Raw genomic sequence first — 25,919 nt, forward strand, 5'->3', positions numbered from 1 at the left:
GATGGTGAAACAGCGCTTTTCTTGTAACGCTCAGCTAGCATTTCGCCCTCAGATATCTCATCAGCCAGAACAGGTACAACTAACTTTTTTTTGCTTTTGATACCCAAATTTATAGAGAATACAATGTTGGAAAGAAATTGTTTAAATGGAGGTTTTGGAAAATTATTATTGGGTTCAATTGACATCACCTCTGAGTCATTGCTGGCAGAGCATGGGAGGAGGGAATATCAGTGTGTTGCAAAATGGCCAAAAATAGCTAAATCAAGAAAATTCTTCCAGCATTGTATTCATTAGTCATTTGTCTGCCTAGCCATGGCGTAATCACCATTCTTTATAGAGTGGTTGTTGTTTTGTAATTGAGACTCAACATAATGACAATTAATAATTAATTCTCCTAAAAAAATAAACTTGCAAAAAATTTAATTGCAGATGTGAAATCAGCACAAAAGTCTCCATAGTGCTGTGAAGTTTCATTAAAATTGGTTAGTAAATAAAGAAAATAGCTCTAAAACCAGTCTGCCCCCTTAAAAAACAATTGAGTAGTGGTGACATGATTTTGCTGGAGTGATAGGCAAAGTGTGGGCGGTAAAAAGATAGGAACAAATGAAAACTTATGGAAGAAAAATAGAAAAGTCCAGATATGTTATCCCTAGATACAAAGCTTGAGAGGTTGGTTTGAACTTCTCATTCTAATTACACCAGAATACGGGGAGAAGAAATGGTTCGAATGAACCTTGCTGCATGGCTTTGTGCTGATTGAAGCTTTTGGATCGAGTTACTTTCGATACAGGCCCCAAGATTGTGTGCAGAGGCTTTCGTCAATTAGCCGAGCTTGCAGCTATATTCATTAGTTATTCTCATTGTGCAAGACGGTGAAATGAGACCAGATAACAAGTTAACACTAAGGCATTAGCTTGCACAGTTATGGAACCTAACGTGAAATAATTGTGTGCTATGTAGGCACGATGTCTAGGGACCGCGAAAACAGGAAAATGCCGAGAAAAATTTCAGCAAACAAAAAAATAAATGAGAAAATTGTCTGGGATATCTTAAAACAGTGGCTCAAGTCGGGAAAAAAATGGCTAGGGATGTGTGAATATTTGAAGCTTGGAGTACTTTAAAGATTGTATTGGCTATTTTATTTGATTTGCAGTGCACTTTTGCTTTCGAGATAAATCTTGGAATATTCAAAAATCACAAATAATTAATGAGTTGGTTGGTTGTCTAGATATGTGCCATCTGGTTTTGCCACATATTGCTCTTTGTTTTGTTTGCTTTTCGATGTTGTGTTGAAGCTATGCAAGAAAGCCTTGGCTGTGTCAAAAAATAATTGAGGACAGTTTTTTGCAGACTCAAACAACATTGAAATAGTTTTTTCCATCAAATAAACTTCATTTAAACTAGTGGTTTAATCTTGGAATTTTTACACCTTAGAAAGAAGCAAGAAAAAAAACTGAAGGGCATAACAACGTGGCAGTTCCCTAGGCATTAAGAGGCCAAATTGTGAATCTCTCATCACCAGTGTGTCAACTGCGATAGCTTGCTTAGTCATCAGCAGTATTGAGCATTTCGGTGTCGGGTTGAAGTTCAAAGCCCTCCAGAAGAAAAAAAAAAAACAATAGCTACAGACAAAAAAATATTCGAAAATAAACTTTCACTAAATCAATAAATAAAGGAAAAGATACTTAGAGTAGCTCACACTAGCGATGGACTCAGGTTGGATGAAATGGAGGCTGGGAACCTCAGTCTGGCTCATTCATCATTGGATTTTTAACCCCGTCTAACCATCTTTGGTGTGAATGTAACACAGCGACCTATTCAGTCAGCATGGTGAAAACAGGACATAAAGTAGTTTGTGATAGGATGCCTGCGGCAGCAGTCGCTTTCCCTTGCCCCTTCGCAGTTCTATTGAACGGAACGGCGCTTCTCCGATGTTTTCTCGCAGCGACAAGGGCTACCAGGGGGAGGTGCAGGTGAACGGCTGGGTGCGGGACACGGAGCTGTTCAACCAGCAGAGCTGCTACGTGATGCAGGACGACTGCCTGCTGCCCGAGCTGGGCGTGCGCGAGGCCCTGACCATGAGCGTCCAGCTGCGCATGCCCTCCCTCAACCGCTCCAAGAGGGAGCAGCTGGTACGACGGGGAGGGGGGAACCTGAGCTCCTTGCCATGCAATGCCTTGATTTGGGCTGCCATCGTTTACGAACTTCAGAGTCACCCTAGAGGCAAACGTAGCGTTCATTTTTCTCTTGGTAAAGGAAAACAGTCGTTCTTTAGGAGCGGGATATTGACCCCGGATCCCAACCATGAAGCAGAGATAATTGGAAGGATAGGAATGGGGTGGAGTGCATTCGGCAGGCATTCCCAGATAATGAATGGCAGCCCACCATTGTCCCTGGAGAAGAAAGTGTATGACAGCTGCATCTTACCAGTACTCACCTACGGGGCAGAAACTTGGAGGCTCACTAAGAGGGTGCAACTTAAATTGAGGGCGACGCAGCGGGCAATGGAACGGAAGATGATAGGTGCAACATTAAACGACAAGAAGAGAGCGGAGTGGGTCAGGGAACAAATACGCGTTATGGACATATGAGTATAAAGTAAGAAGGAGGAACGGGTAGTGGCAGGGCATGTAATGCGAAGGCAAGATAACCGTTGGTCACTAAGGGCAACAGAGTGGATCCTTAGAGAAGGCAAGTGTGGCAAGGGGCGGCAGACGGTTAGGTGGGCAGATGAGATCAAGAAGTTTACGGGGATAAATTGGTCGCAGTTAGCGCAGGACCGGGATAATTGGAGATCTATGGGAGAGGCCTTTGCCGTGCAGTGGGTGTGGATGGGATGATGATGATTATGGTTGGGAGGTGGCCGTGTTGTTGGTTTTGTCATCAAGAGCGACAAGAAGCCACATTGCAAGCCAAGACAAGTAAGATCAGAACACTGTCAGCAGTTACGATGGCCCCCATGGCAGCGCAGCACTTGAGTGAAAGTTTTCCCTCGAGTATATTATTAGTGTGCATGGGGCGAATGCGTGCAGGGCCCGCTGACTCTTTTACCCCTGGCCGCCCAGGTGGACGAGGCAGTGTCGCGCTGGGGCCTGGAGGTGTGCCAGCGAACGCGCACAAGTGCCCTGTCGGGTGGCCAGCGAAAGAGGCTGGCCATCTCCCAGGAGCTCATCTCCAACCCACCGGTCATATTCCTCGATGAGCCCACCAGGTATGGTGAACAAGAGCGGTGCAAGTACCCAACCTTGAGGAACACCGAAAAACTGAAAATTTGAAAGGGGCTACAAATACAATATACCAATTTACGTTCAAAACAGTGCACTGGCCCAATAGCAGTGATGTCAATTTAACGCAGAATTCCAACAATTAAGCTAGATATTAAGGAAAACAGATGAACCGTTGGAGACTCGCAAGCCATTTTCTTGTCTGGACCTTAAGAGCCTCTTGTGCATGTGGCTTTCCGGCCTAAGCTACTGCTAAGAAACATTTCTGTCGACCGTAGTTGTCCTGCAGTTCTGTTTGATCGTATCACTTGGAATGCTAATACACTCTTGCCACACTGATCACTATGTTTTTAGCGTTCCCTCTATTGTATCACTGCTGATGTCGTGTGGCATGAACTTTGCTTGTTTTTTTACCTCTGCCTTTTTCGGTTATTTCCGTGGCTGAAGTGGAGCTCAGAAAATTACAAAAGGCTAGTTTTTTTCAAAATAACCAAACTTGTATTTTGACTTCACGGTCCCTTTAACATTGTGTATGCATAAGCATGCCAGCGCTTTCTTCTTGGTATCTTCCGCAAGTGTTTGAAATGCGTAGAATTTTTATTGCCTCCAGAAGCTTTACTGACCCGGGAAAGTGTTGATCTGGTGACGTGTATTTTGCACTTTTGTTTAGCATGGCAAGTTACGAAACACTCTTTCTGTATTTATGCTAGTTTGTGCTAAAATAGTGTCATGTTTTCATAGGTCAAACTGGCTGGGTTGCACGCTAAAGTTTCGAGTTATAATTTTCAAAGTGAGTTAAAATCTACGCCCATTACAACGGACCCTCTTAATAAGGAAAAAAAATGTCCGCAGTAACCGATGTATGCAGATCTCTGCACAGCGTTCTTCGGGGGGGGGGGAAGAATCGCCGAATGCGGTTTTCAAAGCTTAGCACCGGCACTTGTAAAGGCCTAGCACATGCGGTCACGTGCGTGGGAGTGCGTAGAGACGTACGCTAAGCTGAGCAAATAAAGTGACAGTGTAACTAGGAGCAACTACTAACCAGCTATAAAAATCATTCATGTCCAGCGCAATTAGCTGCACACTTTTCAAACACTTCATGATGAAGTTTGGCGTACCTGAAACAGTTCATCAAACAATTTGGATTGCGGCCTGACATTCCCCCAAGACAGCTTCTGCATTTTAATGATCTCAGTGTGGTCAGCAAAAGACCTGATACGAAATAACCTTCTGAAAAACAGCTGTGAAATCGGAAAGTTTTCGAAAATGAAATTAAAAGACCAGTTGGGCTCCACACAGCCAGCGGCAGATTGCACACAATGGATGGGAACCGTCCCCCTGCTCGACGCATTTCTTACCTTTTTATTCAAACGGAATGGGAACGATGCATGCGTGAAAATGATAAATGCCGAAATTCACTGAACCTGAGTTCTTTATTACATCAAAAAACTGACGAGGGAAGACTCTGCCTCCGGGTGCGCCACTTAGTGTATTCAATAGCACTGTTCTTTAATCTCACCGAAGACTTGTTTTTTGGCAGCGTCCTTGTTCTTGACGACCGAGTGGACCGTCTGCCCATACATCTGGCGATGGCGGCCAATTTTTCGCCATGTTCGGCACTGTTAATTATGCTTAGTTTATCGGACAGTGAAACCAGCTACACTGTTCACCAAAAAAAAAAAAAAAATCCTAAGGCTACCGCCTTTGGCTTGGCTTGGTTGCACCGATGGCCTGTTCTACGCTGACAATTATGCCAGACAAAATAGTTTTTTCTTCGAAATACAAAAAGAAAAAGCGTATCGGGGGCCGGCACTGTGGAAGTCCGCTACAGTCGAATCTCGCAATAACGAAACCGCCGGGGAAAGCCGAAAAATTCGCTTTTGCAGGTACTTCGTTGCTGCGAGAATGAAACATAAATGACAGGAAAATCTGCCACAAGCCAAAATTTATTTCCGAAAGTCGGTTATGATTACTTTGCGAGCCTTACCTTCAGCAACTTCACAGCCCAGTTCTCACAATACAATAAGTCCTTCATCGCTAGTCGTCGTGCGCCCCTAAGAACGACCGGATCATGTCAAATGCATCCAAAATAACCCGCAGGTTCGCCTTCTCTGTGTGTTTTTCTCCTTGGCCCTCAGCACCGCGCATGTCCGAGCTTGCAGGCTAAGCCCGGCTTATTCTGTAGACGAACTTTTCCACCTTGTTACAATGCTGTTCACAGAACTAAGTGGGCACCACTTTGTTGACGTCCAGAAAGGCCACAGCCATCAATGTTTTGTTTTGCGCACATGCGCCATCAAAAAGTGGAAGCCTTGCTTTTCAAAATGGTACAGCTAGGTTCCGGCAGTTCTAAACTCGTCGTCGCTATCCTACCTTCCTCCACTTGGGCCACTGACTTGGGCCTTCTCTTGTAGCGACGAAAACTTCCGCTTTTGGGCTGGCGAAGGCATCTTACTGAGAGCAAAGACGCCGATCGCCGCGCACACAACAAACGCGCGCGTGCTGCTCAGCGGTAGCGAGCTAGCGTAGCCCAAGCCAAAGCCGCGCGGTCGCGCCATGAATCGCCATGTGTCGCCCTCTGGTGGTGTTGCTGCGAGGTTACCTCCACGACCACCTGCTGCACGGCCTTTAGTAAACAAACATGACGGCGGCCATGCAAGCATGCTTTGGCAAGAGTTTATGCACTTTGAGTCTGAAAAAAAGGAATGTGAGCACTTTTTGGTCACTGTTATCCTCAAATGGGCAGGTAAAATGCCGGCCGGACTTGCAGCGAATTTCGTTAACGCGGGATTGCTTCCCAAAAACATTTCGTTGCCAAGAGATATGAAATACGTGGGCGGCTATGGTCGTTCGCCGGGGATCCGAAAATATTTCATTGCTGCGGGAATTTCGTACTCGTGAGATTTCGTTGTCACGGGGTTTGACTGTGTTAACAATCAGTCAAAACAATTTCTGCCCAAACTTTAGTCTGTTGTAGCCAATAGTCTGTTATAGTCGGGTCCATTATGAGCGGAGTGGATTCCATTTAAAATGCATGGGGACTGAACAAACAAACAGAAATGGTCTGTTGTAACTGGACGTTCGTTTTTGCTGGATCTGTTGCAACGAGCGTAGACTGTATTACAGGCACGCTAACAGTACGCTTGCAGATCTTTCACATTCACATGCTGTTTCATTTCTTTTTGATAATTGCAGGGTTTTTTTTCTAGTTACTAGTGATTGTTTGACAACATACATAGCTGTTAATCAACAGCTAACGACACATTCACGCGTATGCTGAAAAGCTTACAAATAAGAGGGGCAAGATGTGACTGAGTCTATGCACTCTGTCAGCACACGGCTTCGAAAAAAATCAGCCGAAGAAAACAAGCCGTCTCCTCACAGCAAATTCACACCTACTTCTGTGGCCTTCAAGTGCATGACAGAAATGGCCAGGAAGGCGGGCATTCAAGGGGTGTCACGTTAGCGTTTTATGAAAGCAAGATATTTATTGGGCAAAAACTGTGCTTTGTCCAGTGTTTTGGGTTGTCATCTGGTGGGTGGAATGGTACTGTAAAAGGGGCAAGTGAATGCTACAGATGATGTTTCTGGATCTGAGAAGGATCAAGAAATGAAGAAAGGAAGATCCTTTTTGCGTGTTTGTGCGGCCCCTGCTTTAAGCAGAGGTGTAATGTCTGGTATACGTCGTTGTGAAGGGGTACCGTATGATGCGGAATATAGGTTGAGCCGAAATATAGGTCAACCTTCTTGCCTTATAGCCGAAAGATGCAAAAAAATAATTTGGTTCACAACATCGCTATAACTTGTTTTGTCTCCGATTACTCGTTAGGATTGTCTGAAATGTCATCGGACGGCTGCTTCTCACTTGCTTTCGCCCACACAGCAAGTTGTTTTTGGTGCAGTCCAGGGAATAGCTTGTGCAGCACTTCTTAAGCACTCACAAGACCATGCCACCCTGAAGCGAGCGCAAAGCATGGGACACTCGTGTGGTGACCGTAGCGAGAGCCAGCCCGTGCAGGCGGTCAGCGGGCATTTTGGAGGATCTATTTGTAGAGACGTCGCATGACGCGCCTCGCAGACAAAAGTCGCCACTTTGTGCGGCAGCAAAGATGCACAGAGCAGCGCCCATGAAACGAGGCCTTACGAGTGTCGCATACCGAGAGCTGCCCCTTCAGCTAACGCCAGTTCGTACACTTCTTTTGGTTTTGGTAACACTGAATGGCACAAGGCAGACGTGACATTGGCTTTGGAAAACCCCTATTGCTTCTTTTAAATGCTGCCGTGAACTGGCACCAACGCCTAAACTCATTCTGAGCAACAAGAAAATAGCATGCACACATCCACTGACAATGAGAGAAGCGATGAAACAAAGATGGCGGCGCATCCAATTGATGGTGGTGGCAATGGTGCCTTTGCGGTTTGGATGGGCTCGATGGGCCGAACGGTTGCCAGATGACAACTAGAATTATGCCAGTGACCACTATATAGGTCGAGGGGAGACTTGTCGGTGAAGTATTTCGACCTATATTCCGCCTTGTACGGTACTCTAGCAGTCGTGCGATTGAAAGTGGGACCACTTCATATCCCAATTGCGGGCAAGTGGAATCACTTTATTAAATGAAGTGGGACCATTTCTAAAACCACTTCAAATTTTTTGTCTGGGAGTGTAATAAGGAAGGTCTATTTTGTGCAAGGAAGCTATATTAGATTATAGTTTTATTTCCCTTATAGATTATAGTTTTATTCCCCCCAAAAAAGGGCGAAGTTTAACTTTTTTTTTGACATGAGAGTGTTCCTGATTTTGAAATGGAAGGTGAAACTTTTCTTGTTCTTTTTCTTATGCATAAAGGATATAATGCAAAAATCTAACAGCTTCCTTGCACGGAATAGACATTCCTGATCACACTGACGTAAAAATCTTGTCTTCTTGCCTAGTTAGTTAATTAGTATACTGAAAGCAACTTTCAGGCAACTAGTCTCGTAACTTTTAAGGAGTATAGAAGATATCCTTTTATTGATTTCAGTTTTGGTGTTAGAGTGGTTAGTTACATAAACGGCTGTAAATTGATTAAATTTGGTCTATAAATAAAACAGTCGTTTTACACACCGTGACCCCCCTTCAGTTCCCAAAAGCTGCTTCTTTCAAATTGACCAAAGTTGCATTTCGTCTTCGTCGCCCTTTTAAGGGGGGACGCGGGGATCAGATTTCGGAAAGTGACCAAAAAATCGTTTTTTCGGAACTCACATTTTCGGATTGCACGTTTTATATTCTATGCGTTCACAAAGTTTCCCCGCCGCAAACGATCGCGAAGTGCCAAAGAAAAATATTTATATCGGCTGAGGTGGCAAAATATTTCCTCAAAATGACGAAAACACGGCAATTTTCGCAGCGCTGTATCTCCGGAACGACGCTACCGGGCGCCGCCATCTTGGTCGCGTTAGATCGGCCGACTCTTTAACTTTCGTTTTCCGGTCGCTCCTTTTGTCATCGCTCGCTCACAAACGCACAAACGGCAGAAAGCGAAAGATAGTGAAACGAAGCAACCGATAGATGGTAACACGCGATTGGCTGTCCGGCCGCGTTTTTAGATACGGCTCTCCTGATTGGGCGCCGCCATGCCAGCAAAAACATGGCCGCCGGGCTGCTGCGCATTTTACGCGCACTGCGCTCCCGATGTTTTCAAGGTTTCCCGGTCGACTCGGTAGCAGTTTACTCGTTTTATCTGTTGCGGTACTGAACAGTGACATTACTGTTATCGCGGCGATAATGTTGAGATCGTGCGCCAGATAGGGAGGTGCGCGGCTCGAAAGACGCATCGAAAACGTGCCCGCGACGTCGCCGTGGTCTGTCCTTGAGTGGGAAGCGCGGTGCGTGCGCCTACGATTGCGGTTCGTGAAGCGAACTTTTGGACGCATTGTGAGCATTGCGATGTTATAAAAGGCTGAGTTATTGCTGTGTTGCACAGCGTGCTCGCGAGCTTCGGGAATGGAATGACCGACTCGCCAGAAGTTGCGGCGCGCGCTGCATTGGCGCGACGTGTTCGGGCAGCGGCCGATTGCGGGATCGGTTGCTATTGCACGCGAGTAATAATAATTGATGTACGGGAAGTGAAATTTAATGGGAAAAGCGAAGTTATCAACCATATCAAGGTTACCTAAATTACGATCGTGGGGAACGCGCGCGTAGGGGATTGTAGGGCGGGGGGGAGGGGGGGGGTGCAATGAACCGTCACCTAGCTTATTTGAGAAACTTTTGCCGTGGCTCTAAACTAGTTCGTACAACGAAGTCTGGAATTACAAAATAATATTTTGAGTGTTAAATAAATTAGAAAAGACGCCGTAAGGGTGCAGCATTCACAATTCGATATTTTTATTGGGTTTTCTATTTTCGCAATGTTTGCAATTCTGTTGTCTATCTTGCAATGATTGATTCTCCTGAAGGTGAAGAGCATGGTATGCTAATAATAATCAATGTTGTAATTGTGTAAAAAATCTATACTCTGCTTTCAAATAGCTCATCTTATGCTTGTGATGCCCAGATATAATTTTTTGACACCGAACAGCCTCATGTACTAAGCTGTAGCTTTGGCAATGTTATGAAACCCAGAAATCTGCTGAAAGTCTGCTGGAATATTACTAATATAAAACGAAACCATGCCTTACTCTTCATTTTGGAGACAGTTATGCATTAGGCATACATCAAGTAAAGTTTAGGTACCCTAGTAGCCCATAGCAAACTTTGTGGTACACTAGGTGTAAAACTGGTGCTTCTGCCATCTGAAGGCCTGCACATGAAAACCTTCAATTGGCCAGGAAGGCCTCCCAGATGCACCAAATCAAAGGGCAAAGGTCTTTGAGGTTGTCCCCAAGCAAGGACAGCAAGGACTATGCTGCTGGTGCAGTTCGAAAAATCGTGAAGTCTTCGTAAACTTCAAGAGCCGTTTTCTCAAAAGTGCGTTTTACGAGTTCTTCGTTGCTCGTGGAAAGGATAGCATGGCAACCACTGGGCGGATTTCGACACTGTTTGTTTTATTTCAATCCTTGAAGAGTTCTGCAGGGTATGACATTCTCGGATTTTCATTTTAGGGCCTAGATATTTTTTTAAGTGACATTTACGGCCAAGTCAGCTGTATACTACTGGTTACAGGTGAAAATAATGTTTTCTGTAAAAAAAATGAAGGGTGTAAAAAAAATTCGAAGAATGTCATACCCTGTAGTGTTCTTTTGACTACAATTTAAAAGTATTCTGAACTTCCTACCATATGTCAATACCTTGCTAGGCTTTCCACGAGCGGACAACATGTACACCTCTGTAACACAAAAACTACTGAAGGTATCATTCTTAAATTTCAAAATTCACCATTTGGAGTGTTTTCCAATGTGCCTACCAAATTTCATTACTCTATGTCAAAAAATAAAAAAGTTTGCTCCGATCCCCACCTCCCCCCTTAAGAGTCTGTGTAGGCAATTTGCTCGGTCAGCTGCACTGGTCGTTTGTTTTGCCTAGTTTGTCAGCTATTGCTTTAAAGCACCAAGCTTCCTGCATCTGCTCTGAGCACTTCTCGGGAGTTGAAGTCAAGAGCGAAAGAACTGATCTGTGGGCGCGTGTGTCCGTCCGCGTTCCAGTGGCCTGGACAGCATGTCTGCCCTTCGCTGCGTGAAGGTGATGAAGTCCCTGGCGGTCGCGGGCCACACCGTGCTCTGCTCCATACACAACCCAAGCGCCAAGCTCTTCTCGCACTTCGATCGGGTGAGCAACCCGCACTCTCCCTTGCGTGTCGGCGTTCTGGGGGCGCTACAAGAGCGCTCCCAGTGCAGTAACTACACCTGCCGTAAGGAGGGGGTGAGGCTTGGGCAATCTGCTACCAGTGTGAGATCAACAATTTCATTCCCAGTGCAGATGTCTTTCAGATTAATATGGAAAGCAGAAATGTTTCTTTGTACGGGGTTTCAATGCACATTGAATTAAGTGGCTCTAGGGGGCCTATAATTGATTATTTTATTTATTTAATTAAAAGTAATTAAAACTAATCGGCACTGCACTCACAACTAATTGAATATGCTGGAGGTGGTACCCTCGTTTACTGAAACCTGGTTCAACAGTTGGCCAGCTCACTCTCCCCCTGCCCAGGGGAAAAGGAAGGGAGGGGCCTTGGCGTGTAGGGGCATTCCCAGACTATGTGGTAGGTGTTCAAAAGGGAGCAAGAGGAGCAGTTGGAGGAGCAAGTGGAGGATACCAAATTTTTTGAAACGAAATAGAGATTGATTGATTGAGTGATTGATTGAGATGTAGTGCAATATCCAGCTGTTGTACAGTGGAGCCCCGCTGATGCGTCCCCCGGACTTACGACGACCCGAGTCTTATGACGGATCACCGTGGTCCCGGCAAACTCCCCATGGAAACAATGCATTAAAATCCCGATGATATGACGCTCGGGTGCCCGCGGTTCGCTTTGTTTGACGGACCCTGGCGCAGATAAACTGGCGCTTTTCCCATATTTTACACCGCTTCGCCGCCCCGTCTTGACCTTCTTTAGTCTTAATTCTTGATGTGCAAAGGTCCCCAGGCGGGTCAGATTACTTACTGAACAAACGTAAGCAAGCAAGCGGGTACTCGTGAGTGGGAGTTAACCTACGACAGCCCCACGCGGCAGCAGTACGCCAACACGCCAACGGCAAGAAGTGGATGTTTAGGCGGCAGGCGGACCGTGAATTCGAAGCTCCCGTTGAGGCGCCGACGAACACAAAACACATACGACGCAGCCCCACGGCAATGACTAGATAGCGGCTTTCCCCGCCCGCTCGATCCAAGTTTCTTCGTTTCACGACACTCTTTCTCCTTTTATCTGTGCTCTCTGCTTATCAAAATCCGCTTTGTCATTCTGCTCTTTTCTTTGCTAGAGTGCCTCGATTCACGCGCACCCGTTGCAAGTGTGCAGCAAAATACAGGAGGCGATGGGGGGAGACCCATACCCTTTGGCACCGCCATTTTGGGTCCCTCGCTGGCCGCCACAGCAAGTCACAGTAGCAAGACCACACTATAATCTTCGTCGCAACGCGGTTTAGTCGCGAAGGTTGAATTATATTATCTATTTCACATTGCTAGGTCTTGTGAAAAAATGAAAACAGGTATGTGTTGGGCACTACGGCCCCATAGCGATGGCACGGGACCGTTCAAAGGATATCTCCGCCTTGTACAGCAATGCTGTTTTCTGTTCATGTCCGCCTTGTACTATCGGTTGTTTGGCTTGGTCTTGGCAGTTTCACACTCGCCTTTTCCTCTCTCAATTCGCTCGACCACGTCGACCTTACATCGCATAGCGCGCGGCTCTTGGCTGTTGGACTAGCTGGATGCCATGAAGGGGAGGGAGGCACAACGTAGGCGATGCTTTTTTTAACTTGGGATTTCAGCTGAAGGTTTGCAAATAGCGCGAGAACGCACGAATAATATATAGTAGTTTAAGTAAGCTCTAGCCCACCTGTTGCATGGGACCGTCTACTGGGCCGGTGTTTACCCGCACACCGGTCGTACGACACCCCGGTCATACGATGCTTTCTCGCTGTCCCATGAAATTCATATTATCGGGGTTCCACTGTAGTGTGTGTTGTCTGTAGTTGACGCCAAATGCTTCGACTACTTTGTGTTGAGGGATGAGTGTGGAGGCACGTATTGAAGCCACAGTTGGTGAAAATGATGTAAGGTAGCAGGGTATCAGGAAGGGACCGGGGGAGGGTTCGGGAGGTCCTCTTCTGTCGCCGAAAATGCTCGTAGTGTAAGAGTGCGGGCAGCTGCGTGTGCCGCCTTGTTTCATTCGAGGGAAGACTGGCCTGGGGTCCACACTATCTGGGTGTAGGGCTGGATTGTTAATTGAAGATAGAACCTTGAGCGCTGAAGGTGGGATGTGGCCGATACAGTAGCTGCGGCAAGCCTGTTGCGAGTGTGTGAGGATTGCCACGTAGTTGGAGGAAGCTGTGGTTGCTGCTGTAGCGATGGCTGTCTCTCCGATAGTCATGGTGCATGTGGGGGAACATAAAATTATATACTGTGTTGAAGAAGAAAAATAGCCCCGCTAAGAGCACATGCAGAATGTGTCCTTCTAAGTGACTTAGAGTGAGTTATGTACCGAACGTGTCTCATTTGAGCCCTCCGAACACCAGCAGAATGTGCCCGATTCCTTCGGTGGTACCAACAGGCCTGCCCTCTGTGCACTGGCTGTTCGTAGCTTGAGGGAAGAAGGAAGGTGCTTTGGAAACACTTCTTATCTATTTGGCATTGGTCAAACTGCGGCTCCTGTGCTCTTCTTTTTACATCCTGATAACGCAGCCCCGCCTAATTGGCTTTGGTCAACAGTTCCTAGATAAGGAGGCCTCACTACATACCCCCGTAGCTGCATACTGCCAGTTTATTTTGTGCAATGAAGCGCAAAGTTTCTCTTTCTTTTTTAACCTCTAATGGTCCTGTTTTCCTGTACAGAATGTAAGGAAGAGTGTCAGACTTGTCTGGGTGTGCACTCCTAGACGCTGATGCGAGACTTCATTGGCAGGCAGTGTGCGAATAGTGAATTTCGGTTTCGGAGCAAACGTGAAGCGAATAATTGCTCTGAATACGCGCAAATTAGTAGTTTCGAACGATTCCTCAAGCATGCTATAGTAGCTAGCCCTGTGCTTTGAGGCACTTTGCTTTGGGATCTGCCGTACCGCTTTCGAATGGCTTTGATCTGTCTCCTTCACATTTCACCATTGCTCATTCCTGCTCCCACATAAAGGAATAGTTGGTGACAGTGGTGTCCTGCGTGCTAGCCCTATGTTCATCTGCTGCAGTGTATTGGCGTGGATGGGCACCTTTCTCTGCTGCCGAGTTTAAGCTCGTGCTTTGGAACGCCTCGTGCTACGGAATGCTTCCCGAGGAGCCATTTTAAATGCAGAGCATTTCAGTAACTCACGATGTCACCCGTGTTGGCGTCCGTAGTCCGCACCGTCGTTGTCCCTACTATATAAAAAGAAAATACTATCCGACGCCAGGTTTCGATCCCTCGACCCTGCGGGCGGAACGCTATGTACATTGTGCTGTAACCACTGCGCCACAAAGCCGACACAGAATCGGACGCCTTATATCGTTGACTCATTCAAATTACTGCTGACGAGCGCTCTCTCGTCAGCAGTTGCCACAGGTGCAACAACATTAACGTAACGCAAACTACTTAACGTCGTGCGCCCCCGGAAATGCTCTGCATTTGATCGTGCCCCTCGCGAGGGGCATGTTTCACTGCGGCTTCCTACTGGCCAGTGCACTCGTCGCCATCTGTCGGATGTTGTGCGAGCCCTTTGCGGCTGATGGCGCGCGATTTGAAATTTATGTACACTTTTCTGTCCCACACGGCTGGGCCAACTGCAACCCTGACACCAGCCATTCAATGAGTGATCCAAATGCGGGATAATGAACATGCAAGGTCTACAAACTAGCCTCACCAGTAGCTAGATGCAACGACTTTTTGTTAACAAACCTTCATCGCTGTATCTGGAGGTCAGAAGTTTTTCAAGGTTGCCGCCTTTCTAACATTGTATATAGAAAAGGAATGCTTGTTACAGATAAAAATGGAGCAACTTTGGGCGTTATTTGATTGCGAAACTGGGGAGTATGTCTGTGGGCAGCTGGGCTTTCTTATCTTTGATCGAGGCAGCTTGAGTGCGACGAGGTTATCAGGATGCGAAAAGAGAAGCAAGAGGATGCAGTTGGCCCAGTGCGGAGGAGATAAGAGGCACGCCCCAAAAGCACCTTCCTCTCACCCTTTCGCCGCATGTCACCGGCGCATTGCAGGAAAGCCAATCACCATTGCCGGAGAAAGCTGGCAGATTTTTGCTCAAATTGGGATACATCTGGTGCCCAACTACTGCAGTTCCAAGTCACTGCAGAGAATATATTTTTTATGCATGAATACGCCAAATAACCCATGAATACGCCAAATAACCCTCGGCCCTCAGTCCCCAGCGGCTGCGAAGCAACTGACCACGGCGGCGGTCAGACCTGTGACGCAGCAGGGGGTGCTAAGCATTTTAGTTCTTCACAATTCTTCACAAATTCTTCACAAATAGTGTTTGCCATTTAATCCTATTCGCAGGACAGCTTTACTGTTCGAAGTATTTGAAATTTACAAGTACTATTAGAGCAATAAAAGTTGGCCAACCGCATGACCAAACTTTCAAGCTTCAGTGTAGGGCATGCCCTTTTCGCTTGAATTTTTTGTACGAATCCAAAGCTATGCAAGAATGCTTGACACTCACACGAAACAGTAGGGTTGCCGCCTGCCCGGTTTTTGAACGGCCCAACCGGTTTTTGAGACAGCGTGCCGGCTGCCAGTCCATACTTCAAACTGGCCGTCATTGGCCGGTTTTTTGGCCATCGTAACGCGATTATTATCCATTTTTTCTTTCATTTTATAAGCGTCAATTCAGCAACTATAACAATAAACATGGCGACAGGCTACACATTGCATACTTTTTAATTTTCATTTGGTGGATTTAGATGCAAAGGAGAGCGTTTAATGGACGAAGTATGTGCAGTTACGTTTCAAACCAAATTCAAAGCAATAGCCAATATGTCAGTCACTTTCAGTACAAATGCTACATTGATTTCTCTATAACCCTACAATAAATGGCATTGCATGTCAAAAAACATAATGCCTTTTGCTTTCAACACAAATTCAACCTGCTATATTCCATGTCCCCCCCAGAAAGTTGGTTCTTTTTTTTTTTTTCGGGGACAGGTGGCAACCCTACAAAACAAGTGTATGTCAACTCTGGCATATATCAGCTGAATGCTACCCCTGTAATAATTATATGCCGAAAAGAACTTTCATGCCAATACCCTGGTATCAGTAAGGAATGAAGGGTCATTATTACTTGTTGGCAACACCGGTCACACCAGCCACTGGTCATACCAGTCACTAGCATGCTCAGCACAGGCTTCTTTCCAATGACTGGACGGATTGCAGCCAGTGCAATATACTCCTGTGTTCACAGCACATTGAGGAACCAGTATTTCTTCATGGCAATGCATGCCAAATTTTTGTTCGACTGCTTTGCCACCTTGTCTTCATCTTTTATGCAATATCCTTTGTACCACTTTCGTATCAAACACTAGTTCCGGAACACTCGGATGCACTGAGTCTTGATTGTGTAAGCCTAGCTTTTTTGTAGCCATGTTTTGAAACCTCAGTACGCACCAAACCAAAACTATTTGTATTTGCAAAATTCCATTCGCACTGATATGTTAGAATGTTTGATTTGCAGTGATTTGCATGACTGATATGTCATATGTTGGAATGTTTGATTTGCAGTGAGTTCTTACTATTTATTTGATTCGTAGTCCCCAATATCGTACTTGCACACCTCCAAACGGGGAATTTCTTTTTTTCAACGAGGCATTATTTCATGCGTCCAGGTTTATTTAAACAACGTCCCGTGTGTTTTTGCGTAGTGCTGTTCAATTTTAAGCTGTACCAAATCTTTCACTATCTGCTTCAGCATTCACGAGCTTCAAATATTCACAGACCCCAACTGGAGTTGCATCTAATGAAAATAATAATCAATCAATTAATCAATCAATCAATCATGTTTATTTACGTGCCCAGGAACAGCCAGAGGCCTGAGTGCTGGCGCACGGGTAGTTTCATGAAAACAAAATACAAGAAACATATAGCAAGAAACAAACAAGCGACAAGACACACAAATTGAAGTAGTGAAAATGACAAATACAGCACAGGCGGAGCCTGGGTACAGGTGAAAAATAATAATAATAATAATAATAATAATAATAATAATAATAATAACAAGAAATAATAATAATAACAAGTTCAGCGTCACTTTTAGCGTCCTTTCAGCATTTCGTTACCCGAGACATGCGTTCTCGCTTTTTCTTTTCCACTACTCCCCTCCATCCCTGCGTGCCTGCAGCTGTACATGATCTCGGAGGGCATGTGCATCTACAATGGGCCTGTGGACAAGCTGCTGCACTTCCTGTCCACCCAGAATCTGCACTGCCCCATCTACCACAACCCGGCCGATTTCAGTGAGTTGGGGCTCTATCACTGCTGGCTGCTTGTCTGGGCTTATTATGGTTGCCAGCCAAGTGAATAGGACAAAGTTGCTTTGACCGAAAAGAGGTCCGCCAGAGTGGAACTTACCTTAACAATGTTTAAATTCCAGCGAAGTGTATGTCTATGGAACCAGTCACTGCTGTTACTAGGTAGTGTGTGTAAAGAAATGACAGTGAGTTCGAAAGCATTGTATTGTGTGTCGCGTAACAATGCAGCTGTTTCACATTTTTCAGTCTCATTGGGATAATTGATTGATTGTGGGATTTAATGCGCCGACACTGCACAGGCGATGAGGCGTGCCATAGTGGAGGGCTCTGGATTAATTTTGACCACCTGGGGATCTTTAACGTGCGCCGAAATCTCGTACACACGGGCGTTCTTGCTTTTCTTATTGGGATAGCTGTAATACTGCATGTGCTTTCACAATAATGGCACTTTCTTTTCCAAAGAATCGGTGCAAAGTTAGTGCAATTACGTGCGGAAAATTCCGGGGATATATTTTTGTGGGAGCTCAAAATCGCACGTGAGTAGGTTGCTAGCTGAGAAACTTACTGTGGCTGCTTTAAAGGAGCCGTGAAGAGAAAATACAACTTCGTTTAATTTGAAAGAACTAGGATTCAGTATCTCACTCAGCTCCATTACAGCCACAAAAGATGTTTTTTTAACGAAAAAAAAAAAAGCAAGAAGTACCGTATTTACTCGCATAATCCTCGCACTTTTTTTTCGGAAAAGTCAATGCGAAGTTAGGGGTGCGAGAATTATGCGGGGAAAAAAAATCCGGTGCACAGTGTTGCCAATTTGCCTTCTGCCGATCCCGCTAAATGTAGCGGTCATTTTTTGTATATGTAAGCTCAGTGTTGCCAATAGCAGCTATTTCTTTTTATTTTATTATTTACAACGTAAACAGTCTCCCGTCGATCAGCGATCAAGAAATTGCCGCCTTTGCTTTCTGGCACACGCCCTATCTCGTCGTCGTCTTGTGCGTGCCCTACTCCAGTAACGCACGTTGAAATCGGTGACGCCGAAGTGCCTGCCTGCGGCGCGGTTGCTGTGTTCGATCGCGTACTCTATCGCTTTCTGTTTGAAAGTGGCAGTGTAGCTGGCATTCTTTCCCATGGCGAAGCGGCACCAAGCACAAAACAAAGAGATCAAAAAGTTCTCAAAATGGCAGCGAGCTATCCACCACTGACGCGAGTTAACGACGGCGACACGACGACACGACAGCGGGCTGCGCGAACGCCGTCTAGTTGCGCACACGCGAAACCGGCTCAAGGACAGTGTGAGTAGCGTGTTTGGGCGCCTGTTAGGGAGTAGCCATGCAGGTTGTTGGGGCGCCTGGATGGCCTTGGATAGACAGCGCTCTCCGCCGAACGGAGAGGCGGCGGGGGAGGGCGCGCGTTGGAGAGCGCGTGCACCATGCGGGTTTCACCCGCCACGGTGGCTCAGTGGCTAAGGCGTTGCGCTGCTGAGCACAAGGTCGCGGGTTCGATTCCCGGCCGCGGCGGCCGCTTTTCTGATGGAGGCGAAAAGCAAAAACGCCCGTGTGTACGAGATTTCGGCGCACGTTAAAGATCCCCAGGCGGTCGAAATTAATCCGGAGCCCTCCACTATGGCGCACCTCATCGCCTGCGTTGCGTTGGCGCGTTAAACCCCTACAATCAATCAATCAACCATGCGGGTTTCGCGAGCAGGTAACTTTCGCCGCTGCAAAGTTGGGGGTGCGAGGATTATGCGAGGAACCAAAAAATTCAAGTTTTGGTGGCTCACATTAGGGGTGCGAGGATTACGCGAGTGCGAGGATTACGCGAGTAAATACGGTATCTAAAAACTTTCAAATTTTGCGCCACAGTGACGTGTTATGAGCAAGAATGACGTCATACGGGCCAACAATGAAACATAATTTTCAGTGCGTCAACTGCACGTTAGCATTCAAGTGATGCGGTCAAATGGAACTAGAGGCCCCATTACAGACGTCCAGTCATGTGTCGTCACGACAGGTCAGTTAGGCGGCCGCCAATCGCACAAACAAGGTTCCGTGATGTCATAGAAAAGTTGCGGGAAATTGGCTAAGGGGTCGCGACTGCTTCACACGTTTTCTTTAATATCTCTATTATTTGTTTGAAGATTGCGACGATAGTGGTATCATTGTTATCGGGACTAAGCGGTCTTTCTAATGAACCCAACTTGTATTTTGTCTTCGTGGCTCCTTTAAACGTTAACTAAAAAAGCGATTCCAAACAATGCTTCGCCTTTGTCATAAAAGTATACAAGCTTGCTCGGAGCAGCTTGCCCTTTCACTTACGAACTGCTCCGTGTTGGTACTGTGAAATGGGAGTCCACAGTGCCATTATGTGTCAACTTCTTGTCAGTTGTCAATCCACGGAAACTCCCCAGTCTTTAGTTCGTTAATATATATTTCACACGGCATGGAGCAAAAATTAAGTGTCCCTCATTCGGCGTCCCACTTTCGTCTGCGCCATAAATTAACAAAACGTTGCAGATCTCGAAAAATTCTCCGCTGTTTCACGTTCTCGTGACTGTGTTACATGTCTGCGCACTCAGATCACTCAGCCCATGTACTGTTTTTGCACTTCTGCGTGAATGTCATGTCTGAAATAGCTTCATTCAATGCACGTGCGTGTGTGGGAGCTCATGGTTTTGTTTCACCGTTCTCAGAGGACACTAATAGAAGACGTGTACCTGCCAGTGTCAAAAAATGTCTCTGAGCGTTATGGGCATTGTTTCCCCCTCGAAACTGTATGCAATCCGATAAGCACAAAGCAAGGAAAGTACACGCAGATGCAGCTTAACTGGTAAACTACATTGTCCCGTAAGCAAGGACGATGAAGGTTTATTCAAGGAACCAAGTTTATTGAAGCGAACTTGTGCTCCGCTACCAACTCAAAGAATACACGAGCGGTGAAGGAGCAGTCAAGAAAGTGACGTGTGCAGGTTAGTTCCGACGAATCAAATGCTGTAGTGTTTGCTCTGTGAGCATTCAACTTTGGATGCTCTACTTTCTGGAACAGGTGAGTTACATTGATAACAAAGAGCATTCTTCTAGTCAAGTGACACTCTGCCTGTCAAATAAGATAGCTTGTGCGGCATGCAAACGAAAGAGAGAGAAACACGCGCTTCGCTTCGAACGTTGGTAAAACAGTCAGGTGCAGCCAGATGCTGGCAACAAAACACACTAGCAAACAAAACACTAGGCATGGTTCGCCGCAATAGTTTGGGAAAAAAAGCAAAAGGTTTTTAGCACTCTTCTCTGACAGGACAAAGAGCGTGTCACGTGAAAATTTGTTTTGTGTTTGTTCTGTTTCGCACAACTTGCTTTTCCCCCTTAACCATCTTTGTCGCTTCTCTTTTTGTCTTTGTCTGCAGTCACGGAGATAGCATCGGGGGAGTACGGGGACCTGAACAAGCAGCTTGCAAAGTCTTTCACTCCGGACAGCTCAGAGGAGATCAACGAAAAAAGGCTGGACCACCCTGTGCTCACCGAGTACGGAGGCAAAATTATGAACAAGAAGGTGGGTGCTTTTTTTCCTCGCTGCCTGGGAAGCGGTATGCTGGTCTCAGATTGAACATTAATTAAACGTGGTGGTATGCTTCGTACTGCTCCTAAACTGACTGAGAAAATAACAAACCGCCCTTATGTATTAACACAATGCTTAGATTTGAGCAAAAAGAACACTTTACGGTAAAAAAAATTTTGAGTCTTGGCGGAAAAATTTAGCATTGCCGCAGCTCGAACCCAGGTGGTTTGCACAAAAACATGTCGTTCTTCACCTAAGCTACTGGGGCCAAACCGAGAAGTTCTTCTAGCGGCTGTGAAAAAAAGAATAGAAGGAGTGTTCGAAGCAAACTAGTAGACGGCACTGGTGCCCACAACAAGTGCCAGACTTGTCCCTATCTGTAAATGGAATCTTGCACCTGGGAAAGGGTTGTTGCAGTTGTCTGCCATGAACTGTGGTTGGAAAAAGACAGTTGTGATGTCAAAGCTGGTGTACCTAACTTAGGTACTTGGGGGAAGGTATAGTGGCACTCGGTGGCGGGCAGATTGAAGCCCCCCTGGAATGTCTCCTGGGCCTTTTACTTTACCCTACTTCTGCTCACTCGGTTTTTCTGTTCGCACTACTCTAACATGTGCTGTTACATTTTTTTTCTTTCTTTCTTGCTAGAAATGAGTGTTTAAATTGTCCTGCGGGTTATGTTCATGCTATTAAATAGGAAGCCTTGGATGTAGGCATGTGGACACATGTTCGCTATGCGTTACTTAAGTCGGGACACAGGTCCTAGAATCCGGAAATTTGGCCAAAACTTGATTTTTCGAATTTGCCATTTTTAGAAAGCAGAGCTATTTTTCTTCCGGTCAGCCAATTATCCAGACCCAGGAGTATGTACCGTATTTACTCGCATGATCCTCGCACTTTTTTTTCGGAAAAGTTATTGCAAAGTTAGGGGTGCGAGAATTATGCTGGGAAAAAAAAAAAAATCTGGTGCACAGTGTTGCCAATTTGCCTTATGCCAATCCCGCTAAATGTAGCGGTCGTTTTTTGTATATGTGAGCTCAGTGTTGCCGACAGCAGCTATTTCTTTTTATTTTATTATTTGCAACGTAAACAGTCTCCCGCCGATCAGCGATCATGAAATTGCCGCCTTTGCTTTCTGGCGCGCGCCCTATCTCGTCGTCGTATGTGCGCGGCCTACTCCAGTAACGCACGCTGAATTCGGTGACGCCGAAGTGCCTGCGTGCGGCACGGTCGCACGGTTGCCGTGTTCGATCGCGTACTCTTTCGCTTTCAATTTGAAAGCGGCAGTGTAGCTGGCGTTCCTCCCCATGGCGAAGCGGCACCAAGGACAAAACAAAGAGATAAAAAAGTTCTCAAAATGGCAGCGAGCTATCCACCACTGACTCGAGTGACTCACTGACTGCTGCCGCTCAACGACGGGACCACAACGGCGACACGACGACACGACAGCGGGCTGCGCGAACACCGTCTAGTTGCGCGCACGCGAAACATGCGCGAAACCGGCTCAAGGACAGTGTGAGTAGCGTGTTAGAGCGCCTGTTAGGGAGTAGCCATGCAGGTTGTTAGGGCGCCTGGATGGCCTTGGATACACAGTGCTCTCCGCCGAACGGAGAGGCGGCGGGGGAGGGCGCGCGTTGGAGAGCACGTGCACCATGCGGGTTTCGCGAGCAGGCAACTTTCGCCGCTGCAAAGTTAGGGGTGCGAGGATTATGCGAGGAACCAAAAAATCAGAGTTTTGGTGGCTCACATTAGGGGTGCGAGGATTGCGCGAGTGCGAGGATTACGCGAGTAAATACAATATATGAGTCATAACATCAATTTATGCCACCGAAGACCGCAAAAATTGGCCAAGATTCGACGCGAAAATAGCATTTTTTCGGCGACTCGCCGCTCGGGTTCCACACGCACTATGGTGTCCATCTTGGTCTCATTCGAAAGTCCATCTTTTCTTTTTCAATTTCCCGCCAGAACCGCTTCGTTTCGTTCATTGGTTGCGAGTAAAACCGGGGTAAAAAAATGACGGAGCGCACCACCCAATTGGCTACTGACTGCATGTGACCGCAGGATGCAATCTGATTGGCTCATTGTTGTACGTTGTCTGCACTGTCATCACAGTGCAACGGCTCGTGTATTCGTTCATGCGAGGACCAGCATAATTATGAAACCAGAGGGTTTCATAATTTTCCTATCAACTGATTTTGGCAAACTTGATATGCTTGTATTGAGTGAAAAGCGACATTCGAAAGCGTTTCTTTTTTTTCACATGCTAAATAGGTGAAATTCGTTTACAGTAAAACTTGAACTGCAATTTTCTCAGCTTCCCTTTTTTTCCATATGTGCCTAGCCTTACTGACGTTTTCACGTTGTTTTCCTTAAAAATTTCTATAAACATTATACCGTTTATTATGCCCCACACGGCATAAAGATAAAGTAAATATGTCTATTGATAACCGAAAGGAAGAATGAGCAGTATCAGAAAATGCCTGGAATACGCTTTTCTGCATGTCTGGCGGCAACTTAATGTGAGAATCGCGCCGAGACGGAGGTAGGCTTTGCGCATCCACAGGCTGCCGCGACTATAGTGTTAGTGATACGATTACACCTGCAGGCTCCTCTTTAGATCAGCAGCAAATAGAAAGAAAAGAAATGATAAATTGACGGATGCCGCTTGCATGCGGGGCAAGGGAACCGTATTCATTCTGTTATCCCCGATGCCGCGGCGGGTCGGCTCGCATCCCAGCGCGCGCTTCCTCGTCGGCAGGTTACCATATAGACGGGTAGAATAAATCAAAAACGGGACTATCCCGCCTATAGCCATGCGCATGCACGTCACAGAACGGTGTGGTGCATTCCGTAACCAGCCCCTTCGTTGCAACTCATTTCGCACGATGCAAATCACCCTGGAGCCAATTTGATTGCAACAAATGGTGCAGTAACATAACAAAATAAACGTTGTGGGGATTGCGGAGCTCCGCCATCTTTCCTATCTCTCGGCCCGCCGCGGAGGCGAGAAGGGTGGTACCTCTCTCTTCGCAGTGGCACTCTGCCTCCTCCGGGAGGATGCCCGTGAGAGCGAGGGGGCGCGGCCAAACCCCTCACGTGACAGGTTTGCCCGGTAGTTCCGGCGACCTGGTCCGGGGCCGTGGACAAAGGGAGAGCCTCTTTTGATACGAACCATCGTCGGGAGCGGCCATAAGTACGACTCGCTCCTTTTTGGCCTTCTTTTGTCCGCCCTCGCGCCTGTCTCTCCCGTCCTGGCTAAGGTGGTCTTGGCGGTGTAGAGCGACGCGCCCGACGTCCCCTTATTGCATTGCAATAAACGTCGGAGTGGGCGAATTCTGTGTCCTGTGTTCCTTGCTGCTCGCTGCCGCTACGCCAAGTTGGCGATCCGTGGCGGTGTTCAGCGGAGCTAGCCCTGCGGCCGAATCTCGAGAATCGAGCTAGGTCGCCATAAGAACCCTGGTCCCCACAACGTTTACAACTGTAGTGCACGATCGGCACCTCAGCCCTGATCGCCAAAGAGTGACGGCGCGCTGCCAACAGCATAAAAACTGAAGCAACGTTCTGGCCTTGCTTTTGTTCAGTTTTTCTGCCAAGTGCCACCAAGTGTATACACAGGGTTTCATAATTTTCCTATCAACTGATTTTGGCAAACTTGATATGCTTGTATTGAGTGAAAAGCGACATTCGAAAGTGGTTCTTTTTTTTTTCACATGCTAAATAGGTGAAATTCGTTTATAGTAAAACTTGAACTGCAATTTTCTCAGCTTCCCTTTTTTTCCATATGTGCCTAGCCTTACTGACGTTTTCACGTTGTTTTCTTTAAAGATTTCTATAAACATTATACCGTTGAATTCGAGATGAAATGAACTGCATGCTGACGCTAGTTTAATTGGCTCAGTATGCCTCAAATAAATGTTATGAGTAATAATATGAGCTCATTAAGTTTTCTGAAAACTGTACTTCGCATAATTGTAGTAATTTTATCGAATCAACTATTTTCACACGAATATGAAAAGCATCAGCACGCATCACATGTCTTAGGCTACACACCCATCCCATTTGTTTTTAAAGAAAATTTAAATAAAAAGCCCCTCAATGATCGGTGAGAAATGACCTAATGAGGCTCCAGTATTTTCTTTATAACTCAAAAAATAATTATGCCATTTGAAAACTAATTTGAAATGAGGCGCGCACTCCCCACACCTGCTCAGCGGCTCGTTGCCTCCTTGCCTTTTTCCTTCCCACTTCTTGGCCTAGCATTTTCCTCCCCTCCACTTTGTTGGGTCGAGTTTTGAGCGACGCCCGGCATGGCTGGAACATGTTTCCAAGCTTGTCTTTGGGTTGCACATCGCAGCGGCCATGTTGAACCCGTCCCTCCCCTCCTTCCTTCTTCCTGGTGCAGGAGAAGGCAGAGGAGATGGAGCTGCACAAGATGCAGGTGAACTACTTCCACCAGTTCCTCATACTGGTCAAGCGATGCTTCTCCTGCATCATCAGGAACAAGGTGAGTCGCAGCGACTGCCTCTGCTTGTCTCTCCTGGTACTGGAGCTAAGCCTCGGGATGACGCGAAAGGGCTTTTAAAGATTTTCTCCCGGCAAGGAAGCAACGCTTATTCGCGTGGATGTAGATGTCAGTTACAACAGAGTATAGTTTGAACTGCATTCCTAAAACCACTGTAATGAATGGAGTTTTACTGGGTTGCTGTGGGGGGTGCTTTCGCTTTTTCCTAGTTCTGTCATGCGGGGTGTGTATACGTTGCAGCCTAGACACCACACAATTTGTTATAATTTAGTGCAAGCCCCCTCTGGCATAATAATACCCTTGTGCCTTTAAAGGGACACCGAAGTTATTTGTAAACACTGCTGGATTACGGTACTAGCACAAATTGCAGTCTGGAGTCTCTGGGCCATGTTTCGACCACTCTTGGAGCATTTACGCAACTTTATTCAGTAAAAAAAAAATCAGTTTGAAAATGCTGTCCCCCTCTCTGCATTCTCCTTGCCGATTTCCTGTGACGTTTCGTACGACATCGAAACGCGTAGGCTTGGCTTAACTGCGCTAC

At 46.4% G+C, this 25,919-nt stretch overlaps 1 protein-coding gene across 1 annotated transcript in view; it reads left to right on the forward strand.

The window, feature by feature from the left end:
* LOC144179647 (ATP-binding cassette sub-family G member 1-like) overlaps positions 1-25,919 on the forward strand; it is an 82,556-nt gene that overhangs the window by 33,539 nt on the left and 23,098 nt on the right. Inside the window, exons 4-9 of the mRNA XM_077708084.1 lie at positions 1,946-2,132; positions 3,066-3,211; positions 10,851-10,974; positions 17,178-17,292; positions 20,705-20,850; positions 25,259-25,360. Of these exons, the coding sequence (XP_077564210.1) occupies positions 1,946-2,132; positions 3,066-3,211; positions 10,851-10,974; positions 17,178-17,292; positions 20,705-20,850; positions 25,259-25,360 (820 nt within the window). The remainder of the gene's footprint in view (positions 1-1,945; positions 2,133-3,065; positions 3,212-10,850; positions 10,975-17,177; positions 17,293-20,704; positions 20,851-25,258; positions 25,361-25,919) is intronic.

Source organism: Haemaphysalis longicornis, unplaced genomic scaffold (genome assembly GCF_048455015.1).
Source record: "Haemaphysalis longicornis isolate Haplotype H1 unplaced genomic scaffold, Haemaphysalis longicornis Haplotype H1 scaffold_4, whole genome shotgun sequence".
In the NCBI taxonomy this organism is placed as follows: Eukaryota; Metazoa; Arthropoda; class Arachnida; order Ixodida; family Ixodidae; genus Haemaphysalis; species Haemaphysalis longicornis.